This window comes from Pholis gunnellus, assembly GCF_910591455.1.
Source record: "Pholis gunnellus genome assembly, chromosome: 19".
NCBI lineage: Eukaryota > Metazoa > Chordata > Actinopteri > Perciformes > Pholidae > Pholis > Pholis gunnellus.
Window position 1 is genome coordinate 18,396,537 of NC_136546.1, and position 20,430 is coordinate 18,416,966.

Below are 20,430 nucleotides of genomic sequence, written 5' to 3' on the forward strand. Positions count from 1 at the left end.
TTTGACGCAGGGCTGAAGACGACGTGCGTAGCGTAAGTTGAAGATCTCGACGCTGTCTTCTTGCGCTACAAACTAGAAGATATCTTGGCTGTCCGACGGCTGGGCTGCAGCTGTGAGTCGGTAGTGGTCGGTCGGTGAATGCATGAATACATGGTTTCCACCGGTCACACATTGTAGTCTGTATGTTTCAGAGCTGATTATTGAAGTACTGTAGCACCACCATGGGCGTGGAAGTCGAGACAATATCCCCCGGTGATGGTAAGTTGATCTATCCGCTTGTGTGGGCTTTGATGCGGGGGTGGTGGTGGCGGTGGTGTAGGGGCTCGGTAGTTCCCCGGAATGTCGTTAAAATCTTGTCAAATATCAACATAATTTACAATACAATTTGCTCACAGGATAACTGTGATTTGGCTGACAGGATAAAGGTATATAATAATAACTTTATTATATGTGGTCATACCAGGAGACCTGCAAGAGTCCTCACGGCTTTATTTCTCTCTGTCAAACGCACTAATATCTCACTCAGAGGGATTTTATAGTCGCTTGCCCTGGAGAAAGAAACCTGCAGGCTAAAGTTTCAAACCATCTGGATGAGACTAACATGCATATCTGACTTCAACATGTCTGCGTGCGCATTCCTATGGTATTCCTGCTCCTCACCAGACTTACCAGAGCTATTGTTAATCTACAGGGTAAGTTTCTGAGGTGTAACACTTCTTCTCTTTCTCTCTTCTCAACAGGAAGAACATTTCCAAAGAAGGGCCAGGCATGTGTTGTGCATTACATAGGTAACCGACCCCTTTCTTTGCTTTTGGCAATCGTGGAACCAGACATCTTTTTTTTTCCTGTCTCCTTTGTAGAGAGAGGAGGAGGAAATTGGCTCTGTTTGCATGTTGTTGTTGTATTGTTTTTTTACAGTATCTTGAACGCAGCACCAGCTCTCTCAAAAGTGTGCACAGTCTGCAAGACATGTATGCACCCGTGTGCCACTTAAAAGTTTCATGCAGCAGCTAACACACCCAGAAAATATCATTATTCTGGTTTCTCATGGTGTCAATGCCATTTTAGAGACTGTTGTAACTTGCACATATAGAATACAACATGTGCACACGCACAGACACACACGCACGCTCTCTTTTGTCTCCTGTCGGATTGCCCAATTTTGAGGTGGGGCAGCGAGACGCTGAGACGTTTTGGGTGACAAAGAAAAATTGGGTTATTCGGTGCCCCGGGGCTGGCAGCCGAGACAACTAGGTCAGACAGAAAGCAAACAAAACCACAGTCATCAGTCTGTCTGAGTAGCTGTTATTACACGGCTATACAAGCTATTACACACTCCCTGGCATTGACTCTGTTGTAAACAGGTTTTCACTGTGTGTGTGAGATTTGTTGTATTCTGCTGTATGTGTCTATGCATGTAATAGTCTTTTCTATTCTTTTTGCTTGATGCTGATGATTTGGCTTCACTTACTTTCTTATAGGATTTGGTTTTAATGGAGGAAGTTCTGCTTTGTTTGACTATGTTTGTGATACTAGTCCGGGTCAACTCTGGATAGGAAAATGTTGTGTTGTCCTTTGACGCTGATCTCTGCAGAGATGCAGAGAGAACAGCCCGGTGTAGCATAGTGAGGGTTCGGTATAGACACTCGCTCTTTGCCTGGTGGTGCCGTTTTTCATTCCACGTGCTGTTATTTGCTTCGTAAATTAGCTAAAGCGGATAAGTCTCCATCTGCACTCTTGGGTCATGCTTAATCGTGCATCCTGTTCTCCATTGTCACGTCTGTTTGCTATTGTAATGATCACCTCCCTGAATGTCACCAACCTGTCCACATCGTCCTGTCTGTTAGCGGGACTGTTTTTTTTTCGCAGTGGGTAGATAGAAAAGAATGTACCGGTATTTAAAGGCAGAGCTGTACACCATGTGTGTATAATACTTCAGTGTTGAACGCAGGCCCAGAGATTAGCAGAAGAATGTGGTCCTGTTCGAGACGATTAGAGTATTTGTGTTATAATAAGTAGTGTTAGTGTGGACCTCACAGTGAGGCATGTATGCACCTGTAAGCTAGTCACTCATATAACGATGACTCAAAGAGGTATTTCTTCTTAAAAAATGTATTTCCTCCACAGTTTTTGTAGATGTTCTATTACAGTTTTTTTTTTTTGCACTTGCCAAGTCCACAGACTGTAAATGAGAAGTGGGCGTAGTCATCGTGACGTCACTCATTGGTTTGTGGACTGCTGTTATGAAGCCTCGATTTAGTTTTTTTGGCCGTCGCCTACTTGGATTATGGCCGTCGACATTTTGGCTTTTTTTGCAACCAGTGAACGGAAGTGACCATATTTGGATGGCCGATGAGTGCCGTAGAGACGCAGTAAACGGCTCTGATAGGGTAGCGACGTGACATTTAAAAGGTAGCCCCGCCCTAAAGCATACCCTGCTTTATGGTCTGTTTGACTCTAAATGGACCATCATTTACTAAATGAACATCATGCTGTATTGAAGAAGACTTGAAACTAGAGATTGAGACCATAAACTCATGTTTACAATGTTTACTGAGGTAATAAATCAAGAGAGAAGTAGAGTTATTTTCTCATAGACTTCTATACAATCAGAGGAGTCGCCCCCTGCTGGTCATTAGAGAGAATGCAAGTTTTAAGACACTTTCGACTTGACTTCACTCTTCAGAAACGGAGGTTGCCGCCTGGTCAAGACACAAAAAATGCTAATTTACACTTACACTAAATATGAAATTCTATAACACACTATTAGCAAATATCTGCACACGGTTATCTACATTAGACACATTCAAAACTAAAAGTTTTGTGTGTGTGAGCGTACTTACTTTTCAGGTTCAAGAAGGACACTAACCCACATTTGGTTTACTTAAAAGCTCAAATACAAGATTAGTTCTAGATCTGATCAAGAGATAGTACTGGCGATAGAGGTTAGCTGAAGATCTGGGACGTAAGCCAGTCATCAAGCAAAACCAGAGACTGCACCCTCCACTGCGCTGGTGTATGTTTTCCAGATAGCAGAGCTGAGAGAATCAGCAAGGGTCAGGAGAGAGGGATTTCCTAACACATAGTGGGACTGGAAGCCACTCTTGTTGTCAACATGTAACATTAGGGAGCCTCTCTTGCTAATGGCTTTACCTATTCTGATCCTCACTTCCATATTTGGGATTTTAAACACATGTCGGAGCACAGAGACACAGAGATATGTGAGTGACACAAGCTCACTTCTCTCTGTGAAGGAAGACAAATGGAAGCAGATGCAATGACGGTCAATATGAAGAAAAGGACAGCAGCCGTCGGGTTTGTGTGTCTGGCACTAGGCCGTGAGGATAAACAGCCTGGTCGGTCTGCACTGACAAGAGGTGTGAGCTCTGGGAGCAACAGGCCGACTGGATATGATGTCATGCCTAAATGTGGACGTCCTTCCTTACCATGTTTGAGCTCCAGACTTCGCCATGAAACGTGCTGAAGCTGAGACCTAATAGCTCTCTGTGTGTGTGTGTGTGTGAGACACATAAATAGATAGAGACTGAGACACAGGGTTGTATGTCAGGAGATGACGAACTCGCCTTCCATGGGGAGAATGTTGTGATTGAGTGCCGTGGGAAGCGTTCAATCCCAAGGTTGTTCCTAATAGAACCTTTTATTAAGGTTCCACCTAGATACATCTGTTAAATGTTACACCCAGAACCTATCCTTTCCACCTTCTAAGGATACTAACAAGATCCATCCGGGGGTTCTACCTAGAACCCTTTTATGGTCCAAGGGTTTCATCTAGAACCACAAAGGGCCGGGGCTGATGTGGTGCAGTGCAACTCACAACAATCATGGTTCACATTCACAGTTTTTTTTTGGGGGGTGTGTGGTTCTGTTGTGGGCGTTCCCCTTTAACACCCATGCTTTCAACAATCCTTGAAGAACTCTTTCTTCCAAAAAGGGTTCTTAATAAAACCCTTAGTCTCACAAAGAACCCTTGAAAAGCTCTTGGTTCTCGGTAGAACCTCAGCCCTTCAGGAAGGACCTGCTTGGGACCCTCATTCAAAGAGTGTATAATGACAGGATCAGATCAACGTTTGAGCCGATAGTTTTCAGGTCCGTCAGTGCTGCAGTAGTGAATGTAGTAGTTGTATTAGTGTAAAATCACAGAATGATTTTATTCTTTCCACTGAGACGTGCGTGTTCGCAGCTGTGAAACGGCATATCGGTTTGTAGACAGATAGCTTTACACGCATCCCATAATTCATCCACACTGGGGCCGATGGGAGGGGGGGTTGTTGTGCTGGCAGCCGTCCTAGACGGGGGTGAGACAGGATACAGTAAACTGAGTAAAAATAACCCCACCCCTGTGCGCCGCAGATTTTTTTTTTGCAGATCCAGTCTGAGGAACACTACCAAGTGAAAGCCTTTCAGGAGGAGAGAGTGTGGGAGTCAGCCTCAGGAAGGGACGGGCCAGAGACCTCACCCATGCTTAAGAGTGATAGCGCCGCACTGATGGGGTGTGCGAGTAGTTTGGATGTTTTTGCTTTTTCCCTGCAAGATACAGTCCGGCGTCCATGAGGGAAACACGCACCTGTTTAGCCTTTATATATCCCGCAGCAAGAATTAATGTAGCATAGAGCATTACATAACGCGTCGCCATGCTGTCACTCATATTGGAATCCACGTCTCTCTTTAGAGCACCGCTGCTGTATATTTGTTTCTACAGGAAACAAGGAGCAGGTGGTGTTTTCTCAATTGTTCTTTTTCTTTCTTTCTCAAACTGGTTTTAGCCAGTTGCCAGTGTGTACCACAGTCCCTCTGCAGGCTGCTGCTGCTGCCTCCTCCACCACGATTGAGTTGATAACTGCTTCTTTTTTTTTTTAGCCTAACACGGAGGAACCTTTTTACCAATATAAAAGTTAACCATTAAGCCTAACTAGTGATCCCTCACCGGCTTCCCACCCGTGAACATTACCAGTCTGCACTGCCGTAAACTGAACCTGCTTCTCTGCAGTTGATGCAAGTCGCCTCCCCGCTACTCGAATGCCCCGCAGCAGGTGGTCTCCGCCTCGGGGAGTGCACTCGATGACTCCGCGGTTGGACCGAGCTCGCTGGTTTTTGGAAATGATGGACCTACTAAGTTTAGGGGGGGGGGGGGGGTGAAAGGGGAGAAGCAGTACAGTACTAACATTCATATGACTGGATGGCTTCAGTGAGCACACAACTTTAAATGCCAAGTATTCACACTTGTTGAATTATGACAAGAGAAGCATAAATCAAAGGACTAATAATCCAAAAATGCAAGTGGATGTTTGTGGACGTTTTAGCATGACGCCACTTTGACTCCCAAGAAAAAAATATTTACATTAGGAGTAGGCGATGAGGATGAAACTATCTAATCACGATATATGTCATTTTATTTCAGAATATTGACTTATAGAGCATTGTCTGGAAACTCAATTGAGAAACATGAACATCTGTTTTCCTCTAATGCGGGGCCATTAAACACCAGACAGATCAAAGTAATGCTGCCCACGATGGACTAATACAACCAGATTCATTCATTCATTTCCCAGACTGAATTGCGTACTACTGACTTCTTATAAATATATAACATAAGCAATGTATTTCTCCCAGATGGTGACTACCATCTGCTATTGTTTGTTTGTTGGTGCCCTATTTGACCAAATACCTCTTTACTGGTGTTGAGAGACTGTTGTAGGGTTGACCATTGGTGCTTTATTAATCTCATTTACACAATGAGATTTTTGATGAATATATTATATATATATAGTATAATAATAACTTCTCTGAATATTGTTTGCCCACAGTTCAATATTTGTTGTTCCTTTATAGATAAGTTGTGCCCAAAAATAATAAGCTGTCTTGTTTACTTGCTCTCCTGGACGTTTAAAGGCGTCAGGAACCGGTGTTTGATTAATAAGCTGCATGTCTCACAGTGTGGAAGTGACTGGGATCATTCTTTTTATGAGAAAGGAAACATCAGGCGTGACTTATTAAAACAAAATGTAACAAATAAATACGTAGATAGTACTTGACTATGATCAGAACAGCCTGTCGGTGTTCTGCAGGAACCGTCCGGCACCGCTCCGCCTTTGTTACCCTTTTCTCCCCGAGGTCTGCATACAGGCGAGCAATGGCCTAGTTAACTTTAAAAATAATCCACTAAACCAGGCCAATGCTTCCTGGTTCACATTCCCTTTGTTCATTTGCGTAATTGAACCAGACCCCAGATCCTGATAAGAAGCCCCCGCCGGAATAATTCCTCAGACTGGAGCCACAATGACTTTATTCCTTTTAATCTCAAATTGCCTCTTTCCTAAACATTAGCTGCTGAGGAAAGGGCGTGCATTGATCTGGCGTCACACTGTGATAAAAGGCGATAATGCATTTAAGGTTAGGTACGGTATTGGTCATAAGAGCATTTAACTATGCAGATGTTTAAAAATAAGTGTGTGCTCAGTCTTTAATTGATCTTGGATGACCCGGATGGGTAGTTTCTTCACTAAATGGGTCACTGATCTCTGAATTTTGTGAAATGTGTTTTCCTCTTTGGCAGGTATGCTGCAGAATGGGAAGAAGTTTGACTCCTCCCGAGACCGGAACAAGCCATTTAAGTTCAAGATTGGACGGAGTGAGGTCATTAAGGGCTGGGAGGAAGGAGTAGCACAGGTAAGAGAAACTTCATTACATCACTATGTTACATTCAACCCTTTTGATTAAAGCTAGAAGTCCATGTTTTCATTTATATTTGTGATTTAAAGAGGTATTTAGTATGAAAAAAGGTCATACCAACCAGCTAATTTTCCCTGAGGAACTTGAAATTGTATTTCCATGTAGAAAACAAGATAAAGACGGTGATGGCTACGATGCATTTCTTATCTCAAGCAAATTAGATTTTGCTCTGTGTTGGAATTTCATACACCAGTGGTGTTTGGGGCTTTAAAACGGTATAAAAAGAGAACATCAGCAGTATTCTCAGTCATGTTTGCCTTTTCTCCTACGCTACAGATGAGCATGGGCCAGAGGGCAAAAATCACCTGCACACCAGACATGGCTTATGGAGCGACAGGCCACCCCGGGGTCATCCCCCCGAACGCCACGCTTATATTCGATGTGGAGCTGCTCAAGCTGGAGTGATGCCTGAGGTTAAATACAAAGGTTGGAGCTTACTGAGGTCTGCGTTCCACAGGGGAGACCGTACCCACCATCCACTTACTCTCTGTTGATTTCTACAGTCTACTTTAGTTCAATTTTTAAATGCATCTACTGCTGCTTTGTCGCCATCTTGTCATAATAGATCCTGCATGGAAAAATGTCACATCATGCAAGACTTTTTTTTCACACACTCACACCATCAACCGTTTGGTTTCTGTTTGTTAGTCAGAGATGCTATTTTGTTTAATTTCATTTCAAGTTGTACATTTTGTGGAACCATGAGGAAATACGTCATCTGATGAAAAGCCGTACTACATTGCAATCAAAAACATACACTGCCTTACAGATTCAACAACAGATGAAGGGTACATTATGTTGAAAGTACACAACTTCTGCTCTGTATCTCAAACGGGCATTATATACCACTGTCTGCATTGCCACTTTGATACAAGGTTTGACCTGCTGAATGCTCTGAATGACGTTGCTATGTGTAGTATATATTTTATATCCCTCATAAACATGTACTGCAAGTGTACCCTGTCCAATATAACCCAATCCAATACTTTACAGAACTCTGTGAGAGCCATTGCTACTATTACAGTTGATTGACCAAGTCTTGAATAAAAATGGCATGTATTGTGTTGAGATGTCTGTGTCCTGTGTGTGTGTGTGTGTGATTTGAGAGGGAGTGAATTAGGATAATAGAAAGAACCAAAATAGCATGTTAGACACGTGCTTCTGCAGCAACATCGCCTCCTAAAGGCAGATTTTATGGAGAGAAAAAAGCACACCAGCGCAGTCTCCATTCATTGCACTAATAATGAAGTATAAACAGTGACTAGTGTATCCTAAAAAGTAAATGGGAGGAACGCAGTTAACTAAAATAATGCAACTTTAAATAACACATTTATTGAACGCGCTTATAATAGGCGGCATTGCTTATCTCTACGAAATTCAACAAGCTTGTTTTGACTATTTACTTCCGGTGTCCGAGGTCAAAGTTCACCGCTTGACGCTAGCAGGCTATTGGCTAACAGGTGATGTTATGAGACTTCATTGGACAGACGAACACACGCCTTTTCGCCACTTTGAAAAAAGCACAACAGACGGCAAGGTCAGAAAATGATATTAAGACACGTAAAACAATAAGTGTTATAACATTTAGTTAACGTTAATTGCCTGCAAAGTGTCTCAAGTTAGCGGATATGTGGTTCCTTAAAACGAATGCTAATAGTGCAAGCTAACATCCACGGCTAGCTAGAGCAACTAACAGCTATACAACTTGACTTTATGTCAACATTAACTTGCACGTTTGCCTTTTTTTTTTACTATTCATTGAAAATGTTGGCACAGTCGTCCACAGGGATTTAATCATTATATGCCCGTTGACTTTTCTAAAGGGTGATATCTGGGTGTTGCGGCTGGTCGACAATGCTAAGCTAGCTAGCGTCATTGTAAACGTTGTCAAATGTTGCAACAATGTCATCTCTTCAAGTGTCAGCATCACATGCAAGCTGCTGGCTAAGTAACGGTTAAACATGCCCACACCTGTACTAGTTATTCTCAATATGGCTGACTGACTGGGCAGTAACCTACTGAGAAGTTACGTGTCAGGTTTGCATAATATCCCCAACGTCACTCTGCTACCGAGCATGACATTAACTAACTAACATAGCTACAGTTGTTCTTTGTTGGATTTCTCAAATGTCGTTGAATAGCTGTTGTAATCAGTCCAACACAACTGGTTTTAGTGTCTGTAAAGGACACGTGTGTGTCAGACTGTGCTATGTTAAAGGTTGACCTTAAGTTAATTATCTAAAAAGACAAAGTTAACTGTACATGCTGTTAGCAAACAGGAAACCAACACTAGGATGTCCCACTGTAAGTCGGATACGCTGCTTGGTGGATGATATCCATGCTGCAAAAACAATAGCTTATTTTATGATCATATTTGAAGCACTGTTTTTGTGTGTTAGCTAAACAACATTAAAATGCCAACTTTTTTAAAGGGTTTGTTCTAACATTTTCTCCATAGATGTTGAAATAGGATCCATGTGCTATTACTACCTCACTCCTAAAATAAGACTTTATTGATCCAGAAGGACATTATTGTGCCATAGAAGAAGAAAAGCAAACAAATAGAAACATATATGAACACTATAATAACAATCATTAAGTGTATACAAAGTGATACTAACGCCAGTGCCTCATGGAAACTAAAATAGAAAAGTAGATTAATGCACATGAAATTGAAATGTAATATTGCAAGTACTATTACACATGGTGTGGCTATTATTGTTGTAAGTATCTGAGAAGTTCTATAGTTTGATGGCCACAGGTAGAACAGACTTCCAGCGGTGCACCTCCGTGGTCTCAGTCCACGGCTGAAGGGGCTTCAGTGGGACGTGCAGGGGATGTGCGGCATTGTCCAGAATACTGAGTAGTTTCCTCTCGGACACCTCCACCACAGTTCGACTCCTACCTCAGAACCAGCTGACAACATGCAACCATCAAAAGAATTTCCCCCACTTCATGTCTGTTTGTCGTCTGCCTCAGGTGATCCATGTGCGTCTGATTGAGTCCACATTGAAGCATGCTGACTGCACGGAGGGCATGTGCAGCGATGGCTGCCCGGCGCCTGGTGAGAGCTTCCGTCTCCTCGGCGCACACGCACCGCGCTCTGATCCACACTTCCACACCGTGTCAGGACCAGGACGAGCTGCATCCCGAATGGGCCAGGCTGGCTAAGAAACAGCTGAAGGGGAAGAACCCAGAAGATCTGATCTGGCGCACGCCTGAGGGACTCAACATTAAACCCGTGTACACCAAAGCAGACTCAGTTGACCGGCCAGATGAATTGCCGGGAGTATTTCCATACACTAGGGGGCCCTATCCTACCATGTACACCAACAGACCGTGGACTATCAGGCAGTATGCTGGCTTTAGCACTGTGGAGGAGAGCAACAAGTTCTATAAAGACAACATCAAAGGTAGATCTTGTTGTTGTTTACATTTGTAGCTGAAACACTGTAGATTCAAACTTAATCATACAAGAGGTTACACTTTGAATGACACAGAATATTAATAAAACAAGTTTAAATGAGATGGAAAGACTATAATGACTGTGGCATTGTAAAGTCATATACATGTCATGTCTCCTTTCGTTTCAGCCGGACAGCAGGGTCTCTCTGTGGCGTTTGACCTCCCGACACACCGCGGCTACGACTCGGACAACCCCCGAGTCCACGGTGATGTCGGCATGGCCGGAGTCGCTATAGACACAGTCGAAGACATGAAGATGTTGTTTGATGAAATCCCGCTGGAGAAGATGTCCGTTTCAATGACAATGAACGGAGCGGTTATCCCTGTGCTGGCGATGTTTATAGTGACCGGAGAGGAGCAGGGCGTGTCTAAAGCCAAACTCACTGGCACCATTCAAAATGATATTTTGAAGGAGTTTATGGTACGCAACACCTACATCTTCCCCCCGGAGCCTTCCATGCACGCCATCGCAGACATCTTCGCTTACACCACCGAGGTAATCTGCTTGTGCGGTGCTCATTTAATGCCATGTTGTTAATGTAATTCTCATCGTATTGGGAGTTCAGCTGATTTCAATGACTCTCCATGTTACCAGCACATGCCCAAGTTCAACTCCATATCCATCAGTGGCTACCATCTTCAGGAGGCTGGAGCCGATGCCATCCTGGAAGTGGCCTACACCATCGCTAACGGCCTGGAGTACTGCCGCACAGGTCTGACAGCAGGCTTGACCATCGATGAGTTTGCCCCAAGGTACAACATATTCATATCTTGTTAAGTGTGGAGAGGAACAGTGTTGATTTTCATATTTAAGGCTCACTGCTATAGCCAGATAATGCACTTTTATATGTTGTTTCATAATGGATTTTCCCAATAAACGCATCACAAAGGCCGCCAATGTTCATACAAGAAGAGTTGTTATAAAGCTCATACCTCCTTCATTTTTATTATGCTCCAATATAAATTAAGAATATTTTTAATAGAGCCAAGAGACACGCTGTCAGCCATGACACTTTTATCTCAGGTGTGACTTGGCTCGTAGCACCACCAGTGTCAGTAAATGGTGTTACTGCTTTAGATGCTGGTTTGATGCGACTACATTCACTTTACACTCAATTTTTGAACAGGAGCTTGTGCTGTCAGTCAATAACTACCCAGTTCAGTATTCCACTCACAAGTTCAGCCGTGTATGATGTCGGCCTTTTATTAATATTCCACTGGCGCTGTGCACGTCTGACTCATGCACATTAACTTGGTGTGCATTTAACTGCATTAAATATGTCCTTCCTCTTTGTTTGTCACAACACCAGATCCTCACACACTGAATCAGCATACAATTAAAGACCGATGGAAATGCTGCTGCTCTTATTCAACCATTCAAATGGTGGATTATAGAAATATTTCCAATTGAACACACGATATAGATTTGAAAGACAGAAGAAAGGCTAAAATGGCTAAAGGTGCTAAATATTGGGGGTGTTTACTGACTGTTTACTTGCTGCGTCAGTATTCCTACTGTTATCCATAATCTCTGTGGCTCAGCCTGCCTGTCGCGCGCCGTGGCGTGACCTTTTCCCTGCCTGACTTTTAACTGAACGATCTATAGTTTGGAGCGGCTGTCGACAGTAGATGGTCTTTTCAGTCAATTGCACAACTGTGCCACTTCACCAACCCCGTGGCCAATTCTTGTTCCTTTTTATTCTACTTCCATTATGTGCTCTTCATGTGTCCGTTGCTCAGATAATAGCAGAGACAATTGTGCATGCAATCCTTTAGGACCATCCTGGAAGGCCCAGTCGAGCTCTACCTTTCTCCACCAAGTCACTTCTCACAGGCAGCCTTGAATCGATGTGACGGTGTCACTCTATTGTGTTTCCAACCTTGAGCTATTATCTCGTGTGGGTCAGACCCGCGGCCCACTCTTACCCTCGACTTCACACAAAGGCTGAAATGTAATCATTCCATTCTGACAGACCCTGTACTTCCAGACGTTCTAATGTCTCCATGGAAGGCTTTTCAGGGCTTTCAGGGCGCTGTCTAATAGTGTTTTTGGAGCAAAGGGAAGAGCTTATGAGGTACAGTTAAAGGCTTTTTCTTTACAAGAGGAAGGCAAATACTTGTCTTTTCTTTCCCCTCCAGCGGTATTTATTGTTTTATTTGATACACTTTAAAAATGTGAAAAAGCAGGTGTGAAAATGTATGACATAACATAACATTTTTGATAAGGATAGCTCATTTTTTTATATAATTGTGACCACAATAGGATGTTTTTGCGGTTGAAAAACAGTCATAGAGACTCTCAAGGTGTCATCTTACATATTTTGGCATTTCTGCCAGTCAGCCGTTAGGTTTCTTGTTACTGAACAGCAATGCACATCCCAATGCACATACCATATTGGCCGTGGGGCAGCTTATATGCACGAGCGTGCTCTAAAGAGCAGGCCTGGCTTTGTAGACACAGCAGGGAGAAGCTTGGCTCACACACAGAGGGAGAGCTGCTTACCTCTCTGCTCAGGGAGACATTACTCCGCTGTATCGTTACACAGCGATCAGTTGTTTGTTTGCTATATTAAGGCTCTGAAGGTTGAATTTCGCACCTTTTTAAGCTAAGTTGAAGTTTCTTACAATCTGTTTGTAGTAAAATTCACCACTGGGTGAAGATGTGACTATATTCGGTGGTTGGGAAGCTTGATGAGAAGTGTTTTTCTAGAGCTCATTAAATTGTGGTTTGCCTCTATACAAATGCCCAAATTGTTATTTTTCACGCCAGGTTGTCATTCTTCTGGGGTATTGGGATGAATTTCTACATGGAGATTGCCAAGCTGAGGGCAGGCAGGAGGCTGTGGGCCACGCTCATTAAAGACAACTTCCAGCCCCAAAATGCCAAGTCTCTGCTCCTCCGCACACACTGCCAGACGTCAGGCTGGTCTCTCACCGAACAAGTAAATACAAGTTGGAGATGAAAGTCCTTAAAGTGAATAAGAGATCAAGCTCACGCAAACAAACTGAGCGAATAGTAATCAGAACTTTCTCCGGTGAACCCTCCTCTCAGGATCCGTACAACAACGTGGTCCGTACAGTGATTGAGGCCATGGCGGCTGTGTTCGGGGGCACCCAGTCGCTTCACACCAACTCGTTTGACGAAGCTCTGGGTTTGCCCACGGTGAAGAGCGCCCGCATCGCCAGGAACACCCAGATCATCATCCAGGAAGAGTCGGGCATCCCCAACGTGGCCGATCCCTGGGGGGGGTCGCACATGATGGAGGCGCTCACGGATGACGTCTATAACAAAGCTTTAAAGGTTTGTCTAGTGAAACCATGTTGTATACAGTATACACACGTCACTCTTCTATAACCCGTGTTTTCCTTCTTACAGTTCATCAAAGAAATTGAAGAGGTGGGAGGCATGGCCAGAGCCGTGGCAGAGGGCATCCCTAAACTTCGTATTGAGGAATGTGCTGCTCGCAGACAGGCCCGCATTGACTCCGGTACGGCTGTATGAATATATCATAAGCTTATTGGCTTAAAGCCCCTCATTCTTTCATCTTTTCATCCTCTGCCTCTGGTGCTTCATGCTTCACTTATCAGAGCTGCAACGGAATGTCAAATGGACGTTTTATTCAACTGTGCCACTCCTTCATCCTGTCCGAAATCCTCCCCGTTATTTCCAAATTTGGCATGAAATATTTAAATCATCTTAACCTTATTTTAGGTTATAGGTTTTGATTCTTTGGTCTTGTTTGTCATCTGGCGCCAGGAGATGTGTATGCATCTGAACGAGGTTTGTCATCAAGCAGATTAACTGAGCCTTCTGTGTGTTTCTGTGGGATTTTACTTGCGTCACATGATGCCAGAAGTGTCTGCGATGGAGCCCAGATGAACCTTCACAGATTGTGTATCTTTCCCCCATTTTCCTACATTGTGGTCCGATCATGAGCAAACCATTTTGTAAGCTCGCCATGAAATACACATAAGATGGTGAAGGAGGGTTTTTATCACATTATCATTTTCAGAGGGGATAACATCAAGAATTCAAATATTTACAGAGAGATTCCCAGAGTTGAAGTTATCTCCACTGAATAGTAGTTAAGCAATAGCTTGTGACAAGCCGTGGTAAATAATATTTATTATATCGCAGCTAAGAGCCATTGTTCAGCCTGACGTGAAGCTGAGATATGGTCAGATGGGATGTTACACGTTATACATTGCTCCTATATGCTTGCTGCTGTCTTGTATGTGTTCATAATGCTTCAGGTCAAAACTGGCCTGTGATCTTCTCACGTGGGGTTTGCTTTGGCTCGACCTTTTGTTGATCTCAATGTTCTTTATTCTGCTCCTTATATAACACCCTGAAAAGAGTTTTCACAAATGTGTGTTTCATGTCGCTCTACACCCCCCCCCCCCCCACCACCCCACCCCACACTGTTTGTCTTCAGGGTCGGAGGTCATTGTCGGGGTGAACAAGTACCGTCTGGAAAAAGAGGAGACTGTGGAGGTGCTGTCTATAGATAACACTCATGTGCGTCAGAAACAGATTGAAAAACTGAAAAAGGTCAGTGTTCCTCCGAGAATCAAAGAGAGGTACCTAAAGAGAACCATCTAAAGAGAAAGCACTTTCATCTAATGTGTTATCCCGCTATATAGTACACACATATCATCCATTAGTTATTTGTTTGTTGAGTTGCAATCACATGCTGCAGCTACAGAAAGCAGCCATTCTTAAAACAAAAGCAACATTTTCTCCAGAACACTCTGATATGAATATTGTGGTTCACTGTTCCCATGTCTGAATGAATAATACAACAAACATACAACATCTGTCACACATGGAGAGAGACAAAACAATCATATGTATATTTTATATATATATGTACACATACATACGTACATTATAGAATCCATATACACTGATCTAATCAACACAAAACTATTTGACTAAATGTGAAGGATGTGAGTTTAATAATTTGCATATTTAAGCATAACATTTCAGAAAACTTGTACAACAGATTATTGCCTTTATGTAAGCAATCAACAGGGGGATTTCATGGTGATATCTATTCGTATTGTTTTCACACTATTCATCTGCAGGTCTCCCATTAAAATAGTTTGAGTCCAACAACTTCTGTCACGAACATAAATAACTATAATATCTCTGCGTTCTCATTTTATAGTATCTATAATGGAAATTTTGAATGACATATATTTGAAAAATGCAGAATGTCAGAATTCCTTTCTACCAGGCAGAGAGCGAAATGGACAAAGTCTGACATTTTCCTTAATTACTGATGGCCGCATTCCATTCCGCTGTGTCAGTCCCAGGGTTCTGTCGTCGTGCATGCTCTCTCACTGCAGAGCACACTGAAATGACTAATGTTGTATTATATTCAACACCTGTGCTTTTCCTGCGACGCTGAGTCAAAATATCCGCTGTAAGAAAATGTATTTTCTGTGTTAAAGAGTACTTAAACACACATACACACTGTATATAGTGGATTCTGTCTGCAGGGCAGATTAAAAGACTCCAAATACCATGTTTACGGCATTTTGCCTCCTTCCTCTGTTGTAGGTGAGAGATAGCCGTGACCCAGAGGCAGCAACGAAGTGCCTGGCAGCCATTGAGGAGTGTGCCAAAACCGGGGAGGGCAACCTGTTGGCCCTGGCTGTGGATGCAGCACGAGCGAGGTATATATAAGATAATCCTCGTGGGGTTTTTTCTGTATACCTTCAAAGCTCTTTTGTTCATCGACCCCTATATGTCTGCGGCTGATACTCATGAGACTATTCCAAGAAAAGAAAGATCTGACCATGAGCCCACATGAGGAGAGGCACTCAGACCTTTAATAATCTCAACCCGCTACCCTGAACAGGATAAGTGGTTAAAGGGTGGACTTGCAAATTACCCCGAAGTTACGTGATCATTGCTTTATATGGGATATTGTGGGAAATGAGAACAAGATAAAATCTTTCTGCGATGTGACTATAAATGAAAAAACACAGATATTTGCTTTCAGTTTATTGAAACGGGAAGTCTTGACTAACTAGATCTCCTTTCATTGTTTATCATCGTGAAGTGAAGCACTTTGGGGAAGACGCTGATTTAATTTTTGTTTCTCAGATGTTCGGTCGGTGAAATAACCGATGCCATGAAGAAAGTGTTTGGTGAACACAAGGCCAGCACCAGGATGGTGAGCGGCGCTTACCGCAGCGAATACGGGGAGCATGAAGAGATCGCCGGGACCCTTAACAGGTAGGAAATAAACCCAATTAGCATCTTTACGACCACTGTGCACAGACTGATTGCTCCACTGGGTGATTATATATGATCTTTTCTTTTTAAATCACAGAGTTGCAGAGTTTAAGAAGCAGGAGGGCAGGAACCCTCGACTGCTGGTGGCAAAGATGGGGCAGGATGGCCACGATCGGGGGGCCAAAGTCATCGCCACGGGGTTTGCTGACCTGGGCTTCGATGTGGACATCGGACCCCTGTTTCAGGTCAGAGTCACACAGCAGAGTGGAGGAAATAAAGACCAAAGAACATGCATTTAAGCCTTTTAGTCAGCTATTGACATGTATTTATAAATACCCTAAGATGTAAACAAATAAAGTTATAGTATAAAAGGTAAGGAGTAGATGTACGGGGATAATAGTGTTTTGGTTTATTGAGATTTACACATAAGAACATTCTTGACCATTTCCACTTATATCTGTCTGCTCCAATTAAATGAAGTCACAAACTTTTTAAATATAGCTTTTTCCCCTTACTTCTGACACTAGTGCAGCTAATAACGTTAATTAGTAATGGCTGCGTTCCATTCAGGTGGGTCATTCGTTACACTTGTGACTTGCTGTGACAAGTTAAGATCTTTGCTGTAAGACAGGTCTGTAAGCAGTTTGATTGCTCGCATTCTCCGTGTTAAAGTATAATTAACACCACCCCAAAAACACGTAGCCCCATTTGATGATGTCGTACCGAACGGTTCACTGTAGTCTTGACTTGAGAGGGTAAAAAAATAAATAACACTCCATAGTGTTAGCAAGCCAAATGCACAAGGAGGCGGAGACATTGAGCCGTAAAATGATTTACAGCAGGCGCTGCAGATACACAGTCGGTTGTGTGATTTAGAGTTGAAGAGTTCAAACAACCTCTTAACGATTTTCTTCCAGCTGTAGCTCAGATTCTGAGTGGATCAATGTAATGAAAGTCCTGACCAGATGGAGATGCATCTGTCTTTTCTGTGATAGCTCACAGTAATACAGCTAGAAGTAGCTTACTGATGATTGATGTTGTGATTGTTGGTCAGTGGAGTAGTTCATGAATGCAGACGGAGTGAATGAAAGAGGAGATGAACAGATTGCTGTTCACTGTTTTGGCTGTGTTTGGCGGTGTTGGTACACCTCACTCAGAGTTGTGTCTTTCTTTGTTTTTCCACGTCAGACGCCCCTTGAGGTTGCCCAGCAGGCGGTCGATGCCGACGTGCACTGCGTCGGGGTCAGCACGCTCGCCGCAGGGCACAAGACCCTGGTCCCCGAGCTCCTCAAGGAACTGCGGAAGCTCAATCGGCCCGATATCCTGGTCATCTGCGGAGGCGTCATCCCGCCACAGGTAACATTTGACTTTCATGTGGTCGTTGTGAATTGTTGAGAATGCAATTCTTTTTTTGTGTGGCTGTGGGTGCGTTGGGTGAAGGTTTTCCGATAAGGGCGATTGGAACATTTTCCCAGAACGTGCGAGGCATTTTCTTTCAATAATTAGAGGACCACCCAGAGGATTTTATCTTTAAATGAGCCTCAGTCTGTGTGAGCTGATGGTGTCAGCTTGACTGCAAAAATCCACACCGCTCTGACAAAACACAACTATGTAGCATTAAGCTTACAATTATGCACATAAAATGTCATCCAGCCGTCATGTGGACAAAGAGCCAGTCTCTCATGATGATGATCGTTACCACACTAATGGATGTCCTTGAACACATGCAGTGCAGGCTCATTCGTCATTCCTTCCTGTTCTCGTCGATCTTACTGTCATCCCTTTCCCTTTGAGGATACCTCAAGCATAAGAAAACCACATAATCTCATAGGGACTGTGCACGTCCTGCTTTCCTCGACATGTATTTCTCATTAACTGCAGTTCCTATAAACTGTGTTGCGTGTGTGTGTGTGTGTGTGTGTGTGTGTGTGTGTGTGTGTGTATATGCAGGACTATGAGTTCTTGTACCAGAGCGGCGTGAGCGCCATCTTCGGCCCAGGAACCAGGATCCCGCAAGCTGCGGTGGATGTGATAGACAGCATTGAGAAGAGCCTGGAAAACATCCGGCAGGCCATGTGAACTCGCTCTGCAACTCAAAGAACCGTCTGTTCATGTCGTATCGACGACAAAGCCACAAGTGGGAGCTCACGCTTTTGTATAGAATCGGTGTCTCATAAGATTGTAAAAAAAACATGTAATTTCCCAACCGTTAAAACGCAGAATGTACAGTCGTAAAGATTAAAAAGTGGTTGGTAATGTATTAACATTGCACTTTATGATGCTTGATTTGAATTACTAATACAATCCTCACAGATTTTGTGTGAACATCACTAACATGGCGTTTAGTTTTGCTCGTTGAGCGTATCACTTAGAAACCACAGAGATCCTGTCCCACGCAACCTCTGCACTCAGATAAATGGTGATTTGTGTGTGAGTTACAGTGGCTACAGGTTTATTGATATCCTGTAAATATCCTAGAAATGCAGGAATATGAGTGGAATACTTCAGTATTTCTGACCGACATTAGACTCTATCAAACAATGAGACTACATTTAATTAATGCAGTCTATGCTAAACAAACATAATGCAGCACCACGAGTGAGAAACATTGGCTTTTTGTGTCCAAGATGAAACGATGCATCACAGCACTACAGACCTACTCAGAACGTAATTATTTTAGTGTGAAGTGTGTGTGTGTGTGTGTGTGTGTGTGTACTTTTCAGTTACGTAGCAGGGTGTTCTCAGTGCCATTGTGTTGGAGATGGATAGGTACTCTCATCACAACTAACCTCTTACTGCCCCTGGGCTCTCTGTTCGTGGATATTACTATCTTGTAAGTGGCCTTCTTTTGGCCTCGCGCCTCTCGAGCATCACGTTTCACTCATCCAATTTCAGCTCAGAGAACAAAACTCTAGAACAGTGATCACAATCTATTTGATAATAGTATTTTTGTACATGAGATTCTGAAGCGCTCTTTGGTCTAAATAAAGTATGTGAACCTTGGACTGTGAATAAAGATGATGTGCATTACCTTTTTAGATATTCAATCGTTTTTGGGAAAAGTGGGTGAATTCAACGTGTTTTAAAGCCTGGTAGGTTTGAACTGAATGTCCAAAAATATTAAACCGTTACCGGTGAGAGCTTGTCAAAATTGAGAGCAGGATTTATTTTGGCACCGGTTTGACGTTGACGTCATTACTACTAAATTGCGGTAATTGGCTTTATGCAGGTGAATACTGGGAGCGTTGCAGCAATTATGAGCACGGTTTATGATTCCAGCTGGCTATTACTGTAAGACAATCACATCTGATTGTGAACGTCAGAAGACATGTTATTGTGCTGGCCTGAGTGGCAGGGTAATTGGATGTGACTGCGTCCCTTCCATTCCCATATGACAGTACTGAGAACAGTTGATGGGAGGCCACACACCTGGAGCTCATCTCCTCATCATCGGGGAATAAAGTGCAATTTGAGATCTTGGTGTAAATGCTGAGGGTGAGGAGCTTTTAGTCTGAATATATGTGCTATGGGACTTGTTCAACTGGTTTAGAATTGTACCCATATAACATTGTTGAACCAGTGATGTCTTCTTCTTTAAATGTTATTCCATGCATTCTTCTTCTCTAATAATAATTGCTGCATATCTTCAGCCCCAACCAACCCTGACTCAACTGACATCACTTTTACATATGCAATAGTAATGAAGCTTAAGCGCAAGTTCAGTCAGGAAGACACTCATTCATAATCTCATCTCTCCTCTCCTTGTAATTACTCTATCAACTGATTGGGGGCGTGCACTTTTAAGTAACCAACCAGATTCTGCACACGGTTTCCTTAAGCCAATCAGATTGTTGCGGTCAAACTTTAAATAGCGTTCTCCTCTCTGCTGCTGTCAGTTGTCATTTCAGCTTTAAGCAGATGCGACCCTCCTCCACCCCAGCCTCCTCCAGGCAGCATCACAGTCGTGC

The 20,430-nt window shown here is 43.2% G+C and overlaps 2 protein-coding genes across 2 annotated transcripts; both read left to right on the plus strand.

Annotated features, from left to right (window-relative positions):
- The first annotated feature begins 45 nt into the window (after positions 1-45).
- Positions 46-7,820, plus strand: fkbp1b (FKBP prolyl isomerase 1B). Its single transcript, XM_079180590.1, has 4 exons — positions 46-258; positions 741-788; positions 6,575-6,687; positions 7,027-7,820. Exons 1-4 carry the CDS (start codon positions 222-224, stop codon positions 7,153-7,155), a joined length of 327 nt encoding a protein of 108 aa, XP_079036716.1. The 5' UTR covers positions 46-221; the 3' UTR covers positions 7,156-7,820.
- Positions 7,821-8,215: 395 nt separating this feature from the next.
- On the plus strand, positions 8,216-19,494 carry mmut (methylmalonyl CoA mutase). Its single transcript, XM_079180509.1, has 13 exons — positions 8,216-8,287; positions 9,730-10,163; positions 10,344-10,711; positions 10,811-10,968; positions 12,986-13,157; positions 13,268-13,516; positions 13,592-13,703; positions 14,652-14,767; positions 15,782-15,897; positions 16,331-16,462; positions 16,560-16,707; positions 17,651-17,818; positions 18,413-19,494. The coding sequence occupies exons 2-13, from the start codon at positions 9,767-9,769 to the stop codon at positions 18,539-18,541; spliced, it is 2,265 nt and encodes a 754-aa protein (XP_079036635.1). The 5' UTR covers positions 8,216-8,287; positions 9,730-9,766; the 3' UTR covers positions 18,542-19,494.
- The last annotated feature ends 936 nt before the right edge of the window (positions 19,495-20,430 follow it).

Bases quoted from the DNA above. Each gene is read 5' to 3' on its own strand.
- mmut (XM_079180509.1), top strand. From the start codon at position 9,767: ATGCTGACTGCACGGAGGGCATGTGCAGCGATGGCTGCCCGGCGCCTG. The intron at 13,517-13,591 runs GTTTGTCTAGTG...TCCTTCTTACAG, and splicing joins TCTATAACAAAGCTTTAAAG to TTCATCAAAGAAATTGAAGA. The intron at 13,704-14,651 runs GTACGGCTGTAT...GTTTGTCTTCAG, and splicing joins ACAGGCCCGCATTGACTCCG to GGTCGGAGGTCATTGTCGGG.
- fkbp1b (XM_079180590.1), top strand. From the start codon at position 222: ATGGGCGTGGAAGTCGAGACAATATCCCCCGGTGATG. The intron at 259-740 runs GTAAGTTGATCT...TCTTCTCAACAG, and splicing joins GACAATATCCCCCGGTGATG to GAAGAACATTTCCAAAGAAG. The intron at 789-6,574 runs GTAACCGACCCC...CCTCTTTGGCAG, and splicing joins ATGTGTTGTGCATTACATAG to GTATGCTGCAGAATGGGAAG.